Here is a 15,605-nt window from a genome sequence, read left to right as displayed (position 1 = left end):
CCCTGGGTTCAGTCCCTGGTCAGGGAACTGAGACCCCACAAGCCACGTGGGGCGGCCAAAAACAACAATAACAAAAAGCTGAATTCTTTATAGTTGTCTAATCTGATGAATGCTTACACACCATATGCAAACTGCTGTTTTATCTGCAAATGACCCAGGTGAGAAAAAAAAAAATCTGGATATGAAACAGAATATAGTGTGAATCATATCTAATTTTAAATATTTTAATTTATATACTTTCATGATTATAGGTCAATAAGAAATCCACTTTTCAGATTTTATTTCATTATAGAATATATTTGATAAGGATACATACAAACAGAATCATCTTTAATACATATTGTTTACTGGTGCCCGGCATTTCCGCAGCAGGCTGGAGATGTAATAAAAAATGCTTCCCAATGTTCAGCTTCATCGGCCACTCTAAACAACCAGTGCTGTAGAGTTGATGGTTCAGTTCATTTACTTGCCTAGAACAAGTAAAAATCTTAACATTCGTCTTTAAGTCTGTTTATTACTCTTCTATTTTTAAAATCTGAGATACATTCCCCAATGTAAACGATAAATTTCCATCTGCCACACAATTGAAATGGATAAGGCCTTCTCTGTTTTACTCATCAGAGCGCAATCTTATTTCATGGCGTAATAAGCCGTCCATGCACAAAAGACAGGAAAAGAAGCTGCCCTTAGTACCTGGTGGAGCCTTCCAGACTTCTCCCCGCTGCAGGTGTATGGTACACTAGAGAGATATCTTTTTGACTTGGTCTACTTGGTCTTAAAATACAAATATACAATGTCCGTAAGCATTAAAATAGTAAAGCCTAGCCTTACGTATTCATTATGAGTTGCTAAAATCCTATACAAGTACAATACCATAACATGCCAATTAATATACAGAGGAAGGTGGCTAGTTGTCTCCACCATTCACCAAGGGCCTGTGAACGGGGAACAGAGGGGACGTGATTCGTGCAGGCGTTAAGTGGCTGACTGCATGTGGTCAGGCAGACAGTCTAGCTGGAACTCTGAAATGCCTGGGTACCCTGCTGCAATAGTTAAGTTAATCTGGAGTAGAATCTGCTTAACACAAGAAGAATCTGACCCCTTTCTCACCAGCCTCCCAGAGGGAGAACTGAATGAAACCTTCGAAAATGTTAACCAAATAAAGTCTTATTTGCATTTCCTGATTCAGTTGTGCAAATCAGTTATCCATTCTCTTCCCCAACGACTTATCCTTTCAGGACCAGTTAATCAACAGCGATCACGATTCAGTACCTCGTTATCATAAATATTTAACTTAGCAACCTCCATGGTGAAACAGTAAAGCCTATGTACAATCTTTGAAAAGGCATTCTGTGACCGTTTTTGAAGAGTTCATAGAAAAGTTAGGAAGGATACACCAGTCACTTCTCGATGTCACCATAATGTAAACCTTGGCATCTTTTTTATATTAAGTGTTTTATATATTGTACAACAAAAGAGAGACCTGAATGGCTGACCTGCTGTGATGCTCACCGATCCACTAAGCTAAGGTAACCAGTAAAGGGCATAATTTTCCTGAGGTTTGTGAGAACTCTTCAAACAAAGCAGAAATCACAGTGACCGAGTGAGCGAAACTCGAGTCTGTACCTCCTGGCCCGTTCTGCTCCCCCGGGTTCTTGCCGGGACTAAATGACCCGCCACTGCATGATGCTCGTGTCTTTGCCGCCAGTGGAGATAAGGTGGCTGTCGTCACAGAGGAAATCGACGTTGGTGACGTGACTGCTGTGCCCGCTGTACACGTGGCTGGGAGCCTGGGGAAGAATGACATGGAGGGAGCTGAACGCAAAGCCATAGAGGCGGGGTTGGAAGCGTTGGACGTCTACATTCGTGCCAAACCACATGGAGCCCCTGTACACTGAGAATCTGGTCTGGAGGGGACGAATGCGGGCAGGGAGAGGTTCAACCCCAGAGGCTGCACCAGGCACAGGCCGGCCCAAAGGAGGGAGGACCGGATGCAGGGGTGGAGGGGAGGGTCTTCTAGGAGGAGGGTCAGGTCTGGGAAGAACGAAGAGGGGTGTTCCAGGCACTGGTGTGCGCTCGGCTCAGCAGGGCTGGAGCAGAGGGAGCCGTGGTGGACAGCAGAGGGGGGAGGCCCACGAAGTGCAGAGGAGGACAAGCCAGCACCACGTGGGGGGGCGGGGTTCTCCCCAGAGGGCAGTGGAGGGGGGCCTGAAGTGCTCTGGGGCAGCCGAATGACGGTCACCCCTGCATGTGTGACTGGTGGCATCACTCATAGCACCTTTCTATTCAATTACCAACAGGCCAGGCGGTAAGTGCGCCCCGTGGGGTAAGGCTAGAGAAGAAGATGAGCCTTTACCCTGAACTGTGAGCAGGGGTAGGAGAAGAGGTGCACTTTGCCAAAGTCGTCACCGGTTGACAGGAGTTTTTTCTCGTGGGCCCGACAGGCGGCATTGATGTCGGTTCCGTCCGAGCCTTCTGGCCACACTCCTAAAACAAAGACCCCAGACAGAGCACTGGAAATACCAGGACACAGGGCCACACTGTGTGGGGACTGGCCATCGAACTCCCACAAAAATAGAAATGTCCCAGATTTAGAAACCATGCCCAAGGAACGCTTCATCTCAGACGATCTCCCTGCAGGCTGTTCCGGGAAACCCTCACTGCGTATACTGTTCTGCTGCATGAGAGTCGCAGTGACAGGCCTTCAGGGCTTCCACCTCTTTCGGGCCCCTTCTTGACGCTATAGCAGAAAGCAGGCCAGAATCCCTGGTTCTGGACACGATGGCTTTCTTTATCCCCAAAGCATCTGATGGGAAGCTGACTAGTCCTAAGCCTGCAGTTTCCTAACTTTTCTTTTTTGGGGGTAACTCTTTACATATGAGAGGCCCTCCAAAGAGCTTTTTAACTCTGGGACTGCCTGTGTGTTTCAGGCGTTCCTTGGTGTCAGCCCTTCATGGCTTCTGTCTGCCTGGTGGCACTGGGCAGGTGGGGTGTCTGCTCACTGTGGGCCGGGTGATGCAGCAGCTCTGACTCCACAGCCCTGTGCCCAGGTGGGCCTGGGGTGTGGTCTGGGGGATGGGATCTCCTGACCATTGCTTCAGGAAACCCTGTTGGTCCCAATAACTTTGGATATGAGAGAGCTGTATGCACATCAGTTTCTTAACAGGCAGATCTAGAGTAAATCCAGGGCGTCCTAGCATTCAACGCCAGAAGATGGCAAAACGCCAGCCCTAAGGAGACTTGTGAACTTCTGACCAACTTACTGACTTACGGTCATACATAAAGAGATTATAAGTACTGCCTTTTCTTTTTTATTCTACTAAATTGTGGCAATTTATTTTAGACCATTTATAAACATATTCCTAATCTAAACTTCGAAGGAGATGAAAAATTTAGTTTAAGGGCCAAAAAGATACAATCAGTCTAACAAATGGTAAATAAATTGATAGGGTGCCATCTGGTCCATTTATCGAGGACGTTTGGCACTACCTCATATAAGCGTTCTAGAGAATTATCTCAGGACCCATTTCGTATGAGAGAAAAGGGTTCTGGTTCCTCTTGCCTGGCCATAGCTGGGCAAGCCCTGGCCCTTCCCCAGGGCTGCGGGGAGTGTGTCCTGTGGGGTCCACGGGGTAGCAGAGCAGTTTGAAGCCGACCAAGAGACTTCACTACTATTAGAAAGTCATTCTAAAAGTAGATACATCCTACGTTTGAACAGAATGAAAGGTGCAGAAACCTTACCAAAGACGTGGAATCCCAAAGTGCAGGTGTATGTGGCCCATTCGATGTCTCTCGTAGTTTCCACACTTACGACTTGCTTACAAGCAGAGGGAATCCCTGGAAAGGCAAATGCAGGTCTGGTGACATCAGTGCCAAAGCCCCCTCTCCAACTTGGGCAAGGCTGGGCCCTCGGAGCCAGGCCCCATTGGCTACAGAGCCCTCTGGGAGGGGGACACCATCCACCTCCCAGCTCCGCGGGGACCGTGCTCACTGCCCAAGACCCAGGGCCTCGGTGGGGACCCCTCTTCTTCCGCTTCTTCTCATCTCCTTCTCTGGGTCTGTTCCCCCAGTCTGGCTTCTTTTCTTTGACCACCTCTGGTTCTGAGGCCCCTGTCTGCTCACTGTTCCCCTGGATACAACTCCACCCCCTGCTGTCAGGCTCCCTAGCCCTCTCCCAACTACTTGGGCATGTGCGCATGCGCACACACACACACACACACACACACCCCATCCCTTCAGCTCTGAGTTAGGAATGGAAGCTTACGGAAACCAGTCATACCAAGTACCTGTGGCGTTGCAGGTGATTTGTTTGTTCCCCAGTTAAACTCTCACTAGTGGAGTATGAGACCATGTCTGAGAAGATTCTAGACCCATGGCCTGTCCCTGAAAACCATCCCCCACTCCTGCCCCACATCAGGCAGGGCCTCCTGCCCCGCCCGAGGGAGGCCCCTTCCCTCCAGCACCAGCAGCCCTGCCCAGGCCTGCTCCTCAACGAGGGGGCGCCCACCTCCCCACCCACTGGCTCCTGATGCCTGTGGCCTTGTATCTGAGATGATATTTCCTCTTCCTTAAAATGGGACAAGCCAGAAAGTGCTGTGGATCACCTGAGAGCCTGTGGGTGAAGCACACTGCACCTGCTGGTACCTTCCGCCAGGGCAGAGACCGGGCCCTCCTCTGCCCTGGGACCCTGCACTTGGCACACGGCAGGTGTTTGCCAGATGCTGGAGGAAGCAGTGCACGGCATGTAGCATGCGCTCGGCAAGTGCAGCCTCATCATTCATGCCTCCACTGCGCGGCCCTGCCTGGGCTCAGACCTGGCCAGGAGGGGCTGAGGGAGGAGGAGGGGCCCAGGGGGCTGCTGGGTCTCTGCCCGTGAGGGTGATGCCTTCACGAGGGGTCATCCCTCTCGCCGGGACAGCTCTGACCCACTCTCTCTGCCTCTCCCTGCAGGGCCCCGCCTTCTCCTCCTGGGGGCCCGAACCCCAAGTATCTCAGTGCCAAGGCGGAGGTATCCAGCCCAACTCCCGTACTGTGCAGAGGAGGGGCCCAGGCCCAGAGACGCCATCATGTGCCCAAGTTGTATGGGGCGCGGGTTTTTGCAGCAGGCCCCATTTGGTCTCAGAGTTAAGGTTCTACATGATCTGCACCCAGACCACACCTGGGGAGCCACTCACAGTAAAGGATTTCATAGTCTCCGGAATTCGACATGAGGAATTGTGAGTTTACAGACCAGTCCAGGTGAGTGATGAAGCTGGAATGACCCTGGGAGAGAACACATGGGTGAATTTCACTTGCCTTATAGATTCCCACCCACACCGTTGTAATGTGACAAACAACTGCACAGACCCATGAGGAGTGACCAGCACGCTCACCGAGCACTTGCCGACCCGTGCGTACTTCCTCCCATTGTCACTGACTCCGTATATGTAGATGCAGTTGTCATGGGAGCCTATTGCTAAGAAATTCCCATCTGCAAAAACACGCGGGATTACATTTCAGTTGTTAAGAATAAACATTTTATCAATTACAAGCGATAATGCTAGTGGCCATTACAGAGTTAGAAAAAATAGCCATGAATTATTTCAAAGAGACAAAATTTGCTTTTAAATCAATCCTATACCACTTCCAAAGCTATCTTTTGAAAATCCACATCTGATCAGATTCTGCCCCTTAAAAAAAACCTTCCCTGGCTGTCCCCACTGCTGAAGAATCAAGACTCAGTTCCTCAGTGGGGTCCCCAAGGCCCTCCAGGATGCGGCCGCATCATTCCTCCCTGAACAGACCGGGTTCTCTCAGGCCTCTGGCACACTTCCTCCCCCCCCCCCACCCCGCCACCTCCCGCCTGGCAGGCCCTCCCTCTCACCTCTGCACATGCCGCCCCCTCCCCCCCACCTCTGCACATGCTGCCCTGCCCCCTGCCTAGAAGGCCCTCCCCCTCACCTCTGCACACTCTGCCCCTCCCCCCTGCCTGGAAGGCTCTCTCCCTCACCTCTGTGCACACTGCCGCCTCCTCCCCACCTGGAAGGCCCTCCCCCTCACCTCAGTGCACAGTGCCCCCTCCCCCCATGCCTGGAGGTCCCTCTCCCCTCACCTCTGTGCACACAGCGCCCCCCTTATTCCCCCGCCGCCCCGTCTGGAAGGCCCTTCCTGCCGCTCTTCCAATGGGCCATCAGTTAACATCTCCTTTACCCAGGTTCCTGGCATCAGGAGGGCTTAAGCAATCAGGCCGTGATGCTCGTGTAGAAACACAAGGGAAGGAGCTCGCTGTAATGTGAAAGCAGAGCAGTCCCTGTCGCTGGCAGATGAACCTGCCAAGCGTGAAGCCAAAGTGGGGAGGCCCAGGATGTACTGGGATGGAAGCGGGGCCTGAGAGACTAGTCTGGAGGGGGTCAGACCTTCCTGGGGCCAGGAACCGGAAGGAAGGAGAAAGGAACCACGTGGGGGCTGGACAACCTGCACCCAGAATGGAGCCTAGAGGAGGGGGGGGGTCTCTGCCCACGAGCTCGGGGACAGCAAATGCGTCCCTCCTCTCACTGAGCGCCAGTTCCTCCATCCACGAAGCACGGCACCTTCTCATCGAAATTCAGTGGATTCCCTTGGACAATGTCTGTAAAGGTCCTAGCGGTCACTGGCACATCATGAGGTCAATAAGGGTTCTCCCCCCACCTCTTCCCCCTGGTTTTCCTTCTGGCAACGTAGGAAGACCTACAGGAAATAGCATGGCCTGGCGCCATCAGGAAATGGTATTTTCGGAAGTCTTGGCCAATGCCTGGTCAAAATCAAGGTGTTGGCAAGTCAGAGTTAGCCTGTCCAAACCAGGACTCGTGAGGGGGTGGGGTAAATGGGCCGAGGACTGCCTTAGCTGGGGGATGGGCCACCTTCTGCTGCTGATGGTTCTAGAGAAGGCCCGAGAGCTGCCTGGCAGACCACCTGCACTTGGTCCTCCAACTACCAAGCCCTGACAATAATGATGACGACGACAGTAAACAGTAAATGCTAACAAGAATTACTATCGAATAATTACGAGTCGACGTTTGTTGAGTAACGACTATGTACCATACCAGTACTATTCTAAACTCTTCCTGTATTAACTTACTTAACCCTCATAGACCCCTGTGAGGTAGATATTATCTCCACTTTTCAGGAGAGGAAACTGAGGCATGGATGATAAAGTAACTTGCACAAGGTCACACAGGTTTAGAGAAGCTGGGATTCGAACCCAGCAGTCTGACCAGAGCCTGAGCATTTCTTTGCCAAATGCCATTGCCCCTGTGACAAAGAATAAGGGTAAGGAACAGCTGAAAATCTGATAAATGATGTACACACCCTGGCTTGTACACTCTTTTTATTAACATCTTTATTGCAGTATAATTGCTTTACAATGGTGTGTTAGTTTCGGCTTTATAACAAAGTGAGTCAGCTATACATATACATATATCCCCATATCCCCTCCCTCTTGCGTCTCCCTCCCACCCTCCCTATCCCACCCCTCTAGGTGGTCACAAAGCACCCAGCTGATCTCCCTGTGCTATGCGGCTGCTTCCCACTAGCTATCTACTGGCTTGTACACTCCACAGCACAACGATCTTTAGATAAGAACGACCTTGTCATTTGTTAACTCTAAAATAATGAGCTCTCTTCCATCATGGAACCATTCGCTATGATTTTGCCTACTCCACCTTTTATGATTTTGACGACTCTAAGTTCCTCATGAGTGAAATCATACAATATTTGTCTTTTGGTGACTGGCTTATTTCACTTAGCATGATGTCAAGGGTCTTCCATGTTGTAGCATGTGTTAGAACTTCCTTCCTTTTCAAGGCTGAATAATATTCCACTGTATATCACATTTTACTTATCCTTTCATCTGTTGATGGACACCTGGATTGCCTCCATGGTTTAGTTACTGTCAATAATGATGCTATGAACATGGGTGTACACAGACCTCTTTGAGACTCTGCTTTCAATTCTTTTGGGTCTGTATCCAGAAGTGGGACTGCTGGACCATATGCTACTTCTACTTGTAATTGTTTTAGGGACCGCTGTACTGTCTTCTGCAGTGGCTGCACCACTTTACCTTCCCACCAACAGTGCGCATTTCTCCACATCCTCACCAACACTTGCTGTTTTCTGGTTTTTTTCTTTCTTTCTTTCTTTCTTTTTATTTTGCGGTACGCGGGCCTCTCACTGTCGTGGCCTCTCCCGTTGCGGAGCGCAGGCTCCGGACGCGCAGGCTCAGCGGCCACGGCTCACGGGCCCAGCCGCTCCGCGGCACGCGGGATCCTCCCGGACCGGGGCACGAACCCGCGTCCCCTGCGTCGGCAGGCGGACTCCCAACCACTGCGCCACCGGGGAAGCCCTGTTTTCTGTTTTATTTGATGGTAGCCATCTTAATGGGTATGAGATGGTGTCTCATTGTAGTTTTGATTTGCATTTCCCTAATGAGTAGTGATGTTGAGCACCTTCTCACATGCTTACCGGCCATTTGTATGTCTTCTCTGAAGAAATGCCCATTCGAGCCTTTTGCCCATTTTTGAGTGGGTTGCTAGTTTTTTTGTTGTTGCTCCAGGAACACATGCACAGTTGCCTGTCAGGGGACTGGAGGTGAGGGGGTGGGTCGCTGCCACTGTGCTAAGAGCTGATACTGACTGAAATTAACTGCAACTTCCCATCCAAGTCTTTCTCTGGAAGTTGCAAGCCTTCAATAGACTCTGGCTTTCCAAAACAGTTCTATCAGACAGATTCTGCCAGTTGCTGTCTAGGTGGAGAGACAGATTCCTGCTGGTTCCTACTCACCATCTTCCCAGAATCTTCTCTCAAATCCCCCACTTAAAAGTCAGCTTTGAGGTATAATCTACACACAATAAAATGCACATATTCTAAGAGTTTTGACAAAAATACCTGTATAACTACCATCTCCATATCTGGCTTTTTTTTTTGTGGTACACGGGCCTCTCACTGTCGTGGCCTCTCCCGTTGCGGAGCACAGGCTCCGGAGGCACAGGCTCAGAGGCCATGGCTCACGGGCCCAGCCGCTCCGCGGCATGTGGGATCCTCCCGGACTGGGGCACGAACCCGTGTCCCCTGCATCGGCAGGCAGACTCTCAACCACTGCGCCACAAAGGAAGCCCCATATCTGTTTTTAAAGATGAATGAAAAATAGGATTTCACAATCTCCCTTGGCAATTCACTTCTAACAGCCTAATGAGATTGTAATTTCTCCTTAAAATTCGAAATAGAAAGTTTTCATGTAACGGTTTAAGCTCATTCATAAATATGTAATAAAACTGTCTGCCTAATACATCAAAGCCAAGCAGTTTCAGTCTATATGCTAGTCAGCGGCCAGATGAAACCCAAGTGCTGCCTATTGCTCAGACCTCCAGAGCACTTTCTCATCCTGTGAACCACGTCCTCTCACCCATAAACTCTCTATGCCTCACCCCCAGCTCTTTCAGAGAGTACAAAATTCCTAAACTTACTCGACTAAAAGAAGCGGGCATTTGGTCCCAAATAAAAATCAGCTGGAGGACTGACTCATAAGAACAGAGAGCAGGGGTCTGGTCACCTGGAGGAGAAAGATAACACCATAGCCAGTTTCACTGATTGCCTCTTTACAAGGTTTGGGGATGGGTTTCCACACAGCTCTTAACTAAGTCCAACAGTATTTTAAGAGCAGGGAGAATTTGTCCAGCTGTGCAAATGACGAAACTGAGGTTCAGTAACTTGCCTAAGACGACACAGCTAAGCGCGTGGCACGGCTTGACCTGGGCTGGAAGGACGAGTGAACTGTGAGCATGGGAGACAGTGCGCCAGGTGGGAGCACAGCAGGGTCTCCAGGGTAGCTGTATGGCTGCTGTGTATCCGCCCTGCTTGTCACACGGGGCAGGTGATTTGGGGCTCCGCAGGAGACTGTTGCACCTGTACGGGGAGCATGCCTGGTGGAGTGCAGGCTTGGGGACGTTGTGTGGGCAGGAGAGAGGTTGGCTGGGTGGCAGGGGCTGCATCCCAGCGGGTCTCTAGTCCCACCTGAGCAGCAGAGGTGGGATTCGATGCTGGGGTGATGCAAATGAACACCAGATTCTGATTCATTCTTATAAAAGCAGAGAAACTCCATGTCTCAATGATATGGATAAGATTAAAGAAGAGATCAATATAATCACATGAGCAATGCATTAGTTCATTGCGATTTTCCCTTTTTCATCTTCACGTTTAGGGTTTTAGATTTTTAATCCAAGTTTCAACAGGTTGAAACTAGACCAGGCAGGCTAAGTATTTGCAGTTGGGCTTAACGAACATGAAATTATCTTCTTCCAATCTCCATTCTTCTTTCAAAAAATTTACAAATTTAATCCAATCAAAACTCCACTGGTCCACTGACAAAGTGCTCTGTAAGGTTCCCGATGTGCGTGTCAACTTTGAGAACTGTCCCTACTACAGTTCTATATTTAATGAACCTACGAGGGGCCTGGCAATCGTAGTTGACTATGGTTTCAGTAAAAATTCACATAACGTTAGCTTATTAGCATTAGGCCATCTTATGTAAGATATTTCATAAATGAAAACATGTAATAAAATGTGACTGAAATGGTTATCAGATGATCCACAGAGATGCTCTAGGTTTGTGGTTCTCAGGATGCCAAAGAACCCCTCCACAAGCCCACACCCTCTGGGCGATTCTAATGCACGCCAAAGGCTCTGCTTCACTGGCTCCCAGCGTGCACCTGTGTCTGGGACTATCGCTCTGAACCTCCCACTTCAACCAAAGGCCAGATACAGGTTATTAGCCGCTGAAACCTGGACCTCTCACTAGTGCCTGCGGAATTGAGAAATTATCTGAAAGATTTAGTTCTCAGTCCACACGGTTAACTTCAGGAAGCAACTGCTCACCTCTCACCCCCGCTGCACAACATAACATCAACCTTAAAGGAGATTTACAGAGCAGTCTCACTTCCACCTGAGCTCATCCTACACAACCCATCTGCGGCAGTAGGTAGGTGTCTGCTAGCGAAGAAATGTAATCATGCTGAATTCTGGGAAGGCATTCTGGCTTATTCACGATTTAACTTGAATTTTCGGCTAGCTAAAACAGCCTATTTGTGGCCTATCAAACACACCGTACACCTGCTTTACTCACTAAAGAAAACGGTGCCTTGACCAGAAGTAAAGAATGTCCACGTTAAAAATAAAGATTAAATGCCTCTCTTCCTGGGACGCCGGTGCTGGTCTGCCCTCAATGATAAGATTCCTTTTCCAGGCACCAGGTGCCGTCCTGGCTTGCTGTGTATGTGCTGTTCTGTTCTTTTTTTTAAACCTTGAAGAAATGTATCCCTGACTTGTGTGAAGTTCTTTGTTCCGACGCAATATAAAACTGCTGAAACCATGCTTCTCTGGAGCAGTGCCGCAGAATTATCTGAGAGGCTGTCTCCTGGGCTTTGGTCCTCACTTTGGCTCAGTTCTATGCCTATTAGAGATTGGCTTATTGATTATTTCCATCTACATTGCTTGGCGTAGCTGGCAGGATATCAGAAAAACCCACGTGGGGTCACCTGGAGTCTACTTTTCTCCCCCCAGCCTTTGATATTTATTTATTTAGGGCTGCATTGGGTTTTAGTTGAGGCACGTGGGATCTTTCGTTGTGGCGCACGGGATTCTCTCTAGTTATGGCGTGTGAGCTCCAAGGCGCGTGGGCTCTGTAGTTGCAGCACGTGGGCTCTCTAGATGAGGCTTGCAAGCTCAGTAGTTGTGGCGCACGGGCTTAGTTGCCCCGCGGCATGTGGGATCTTGGTTCCCTGACCAGGAATCGAACCTGCGTCTCCTGCACTGGAAGGCGGATTCTTTACCACTGGACCACCAGGGAAGTCGCTGGAGTCTACTCTGGATGGATGCTGGGTAGCAAACAAACACGGACCCTTTGAGCCCCAGCCCCAGCCCCCCAGCTTCACAGCACTCTTGAGGTTGGTTGGTTCGGTGAGTTTTTCCTGATGTCTGGATCTTCTTGTATGAAGTGGCAGTCCATGACTTTCATTTGAGCTGTCACCTTAAGACCTGGACTCTTAAGGGGGTACCAGTACATTTCCTAGGCGAAAGGAAGCTAGCGGGAAGTTCCAGGCACGGGATCTAGATGGAGTTTCCAGGTAAGAAACCTAGAAGAAATTTCCAGGCAGGAAAGGCCTAGAAGGAACTTTGGGGTAAACTGGGTTGGTTGACTTTTTTTAAAATGTGGCTTACAAATGGAAAGATTTGTACTGTATAATAAAATGAAACTAAAATAAATCAGGAAATTGCGCTTCTAACGCCTAACGGCTCCCAGACAGGCCAGCCACTCACTGGAACTCCGGCTGGCTTCTACAACTGTAGAAATGATCTAGCTCTAAAATGGCCAGAATGGGACTCTTTTGACATTCTAAAACTGAGTTTTGCATGTGCAGTTAAAGAAAGCTGGCTGGGGCTTCCCTGGTGGCGCAGTGGTTGGGAGTCCGCCTGCCGATGCAGGGGACACGGGTTCGTGCCCCGGCCCGGGAAGATCCCACATGCCGCGAAGCGGCTGGGCCCGTGAGCCATGGCCGCTGAGCCTGCGTGTCTGGGGCCTGTGCTCCGCAATGGGAGAGGCCACAACAGTGAGAGGCCCGCGTACCGCAGAAAAAAAAAAAAACAAAGCTGGCTTGATAAAACATTTTTTTTCAAAATTCTGACCTGAGACAATAAAAGTACTCCTTTTTATGCTTGAATAAAAGTATTCAAGCAAACTTGAAGGTATAACTCTTATCATGTCCTTGAAATGCAAGCACAGCCCACACTGCCTGAGACCACAGCCTTGGCTCAACTAGTAGAACCTAAAACTGCAGAAAAGGGGAAATGAGACCTTTAAAAACTCAAGCAGGAAAACTATGAGATCTCTGTCTGTCTATCTGGATGTGTGTATGTCTGTATGTACATTATAAATATAGCACGTTTCTACCTCCAAATGATATTATCAAAATTAATTTGAAAAAGAGCTCTATTTAATTGACTTAGAAGTAAGTGCTTACCAATGAAATATTTCTAACTATAACAAGAAACTAACTCCTCACATTTTTAAAGTATCATATGATCCAGGATTAATCTTTAATAAATGAAAATAAGTTTAAGTTGTTGGTTTGGTTAATACAGACACGTCTTTAAGTCATCAACATTAAGTATAATACTTTTATTATACCTAGGTTTATTGAAAGTCAATTAAGGGACTTCCCTGGTGGTGCAGTGGTAAAGAATCCGCCTTCCAACGCAGGGGACGTGGGTTTGATCCCTGGTCAGGGAACTGAGACCCCACATGCCGCGGTGTAGCTAAGCCCGTGCGCCACAACTACTGAGCTTGTGTACCTCAACTGGAGCCCATATGCTGCAAACTACAGAGCCCATGACCCTTGGAACCTGCGCGCCACTAGAGAAGAGAAGAAAAAACCCGCACGCCACAACTAGAGAGAAGCCTGCGCACCATAACGAACAGCTGGTGCACCACAACAAAAGATCCCGAATGCCTCAACGAAGATCCTGCGTGCCGCAACTAAGACCCGACGCAGCCAAAAAAAATCCCCAAAAAATCTTAAAAAAGAAATCAATAAGCTCATGTTATCTCTGTTCCAACACTTGTCAACAAGAAAATTAACTTGGTATGATGATGTTTTCACAAGTAGGGAAATAGAGATATTTGAGATTAAAGTTTTTAGGTAAACTCTTTAAGAATAACTATGTTTTATATATAGTACGTTTACTTAAAAATAGTTCCTCCAGATTTTGGTAACTTGAAACTTGAGAGTTTTGCTAAGTTAATATAAATTATGGAAATTCATTAAATATACAGATAATTTCCAAATAAGATAAAATACTAAAACATTAATTGCTAAGCAAATCTAAGTTTACCTCTTTGTCTTCTTATTAGAGAAAAACTAAAGATGTTTGGGTTTATTTGGACACACATCTTATACCACATTGAGAAAAGAAATTACGCTATAAGAAGATGTATGTTTCTAGACGTTATAGAAAATCTTCATAAGTTTGCCAATTGGGAAATGTTAATATAAGAAACAGTTCACAATTGTTTGCTTCTTGGTTTTTGCTAGAGATTAATTTTTTTACGGGTTAAAAATTATATATGTAATTCATGCTACTAGAAATATTAAGGGAAATATTTCAGTATACAAGGAAAATAAGGTTTTCAGTAAAAGAAGATATGGAATGGAAATGCATTTTGTTAAGGGAAAAGAAAGTGATTTTGTCCTGAAGCATCTCAAAGAGAGATATTAAACTAATTAGGTTTATTTGGTATGTTAAATAACATGGGAAGCGTGGTCAAATAAAAGATAACGTTAAGCCTTTTTTATGTTCTGTCTATGTAAGTATATATTATAGGTGTTCCAGAAATTATGTGAAATTATTGGAAATCTTTTATGTCCCGACATAAAATGCTATTTGTCATCAAAATTGAGGCTCACACTAAAGGGAATGAACCCAAGTATTAGGGAAATACTCCAGCTGACTTTCAGGCAAAGGCAGCAACAAAATCTGTAAAGATTATGTAACGATGTAGATACAAAAAATTTTCAGCTTCTACAAAAGTTAACCCCCCATTGTTAGACTTCTGCCATCCTGACGCTTGTGACATGGCAACAGTCCGCTCCTAAATCAGACAATTAAGATGGGTAGACAATAGCTATGAGTTTAAACAGCCAGGGCTATGGGAAACCCATGACGGTTGCTTGGCTCTCCCTGTTCCCTGGAAAACCCCATTTTTGTTTGATGGGTTAAAGCCTTCTCTTGCTGCAAGGCTAATGTCCTCACAATGACAAAGAAACTGTTAGAAATTGTGTTTTCCACTTGGGATATACTTTCCACAATGTCCAGTGATCAAAGGCACCCATGTCACTGGGCAAATCATATAAGCCTTAACAAAAACCTTACAAATTTCTTGAAATTATCACTGTCACTATCACCCTCAATCGTCAGGCAAGGTCAACAGAACTGATGGAAAAACTGGACTCAAGTGGAACAAAAATTAATTACATGGGATTGAATGAACTGATAAATATGATTATAATTTGTGTGACTTTCATCTGAAATATTACTGGCTTTTAATCTTTGTTTTCCAGATAAGGGAACCTTTCCCCTTAAGCTAATTATGACTTACAGCAATTTAGTAAATTATACCTTTGTAAACAGAATTGAAGCATTTATCTTTTCTTTCTACCTGACCTCTCCAGAATTTGGAAACTCTTAGGTTCCCAGCAGCCTTTCCAGGTGAATAAGGAAGGCCCCTTCCTGGCAGGTACAGTAACCTCAAGATATTTTGGACCTTGAGAAAAGAGGAATTCACCTAAGTCTGTAGGTATTGCAGGCAGAATCTAATGGCAAGTCTTTGGTGTGGCTTTCCTGGCTTTGAGAGGGCTTTTGAAAGTTCAATTTGAGATTCCCTATGAAAAGTTCCAGCAAAGCCAAATTTAAAAGAGCCTAGGGCTTCCGTGGTGGCACAGTGGTTGAGAGTCCGCCTGCCGATGCAGGGGACACAGGTTCGTGCCCCGGTCTAGGAAGATCCTACATGCCGCAGAGCGGCTGGGCCCGTGAGCCATGGC

General features: G+C 47.5%; 1 protein-coding gene across 3 annotated transcripts in view; it reads right to left on the bottom strand.

Annotated features, from left to right (window-relative positions):
* Nucleotides 1-259: 259 nt before the first annotated feature.
* EML1 (EMAP like 1) overlaps nt 260-15,605 on the bottom strand; it is an 85,459-nt gene continuing 70,113 nt past the window's right edge. The window contains exons 17-22 of one of the 3 annotated variants that reach the window (XM_029239533.1): nt 5,373-5,470; nt 5,175-5,262; nt 3,742-3,837; nt 2,357-2,487; nt 1,627-1,790; nt 260-470 (exon numbers count right to left, since the gene is read on the bottom strand). In XM_029239533.1, the coding sequence (XP_029095366.1) occupies nt 1,665-1,790; nt 2,357-2,487; nt 3,742-3,837; nt 5,175-5,262; nt 5,373-5,470 (539 nt within the window). In that variant the 3' untranslated portion in view covers nt 260-470; nt 1,627-1,664. Of the gene's footprint in view, nt 1,791-2,356; nt 2,488-3,741; nt 3,838-5,174; nt 5,263-5,372; nt 5,471-15,605 lie in introns of all 3 variants that reach the window. The other 2 variants (XM_029239535.1, XM_029239534.1) reach the window with 2 other exon arrangements.

Source organism: Monodon monoceros, unplaced genomic scaffold, assembly GCF_005190385.1.
Source record: "Monodon monoceros isolate NGI ecotype Baffin Bay Population unplaced genomic scaffold, NGI_Narwhal_1 Super_Scaffold_21, whole genome shotgun sequence".
Classification (NCBI taxonomy): Eukaryota; Metazoa; Chordata; class Mammalia; order Artiodactyla; family Monodontidae; genus Monodon; species Monodon monoceros.
The sequence above is the reverse complement of the archived record's forward strand: the minus strand, read 5'-3'. Positions and strand labels throughout refer to the sequence as shown.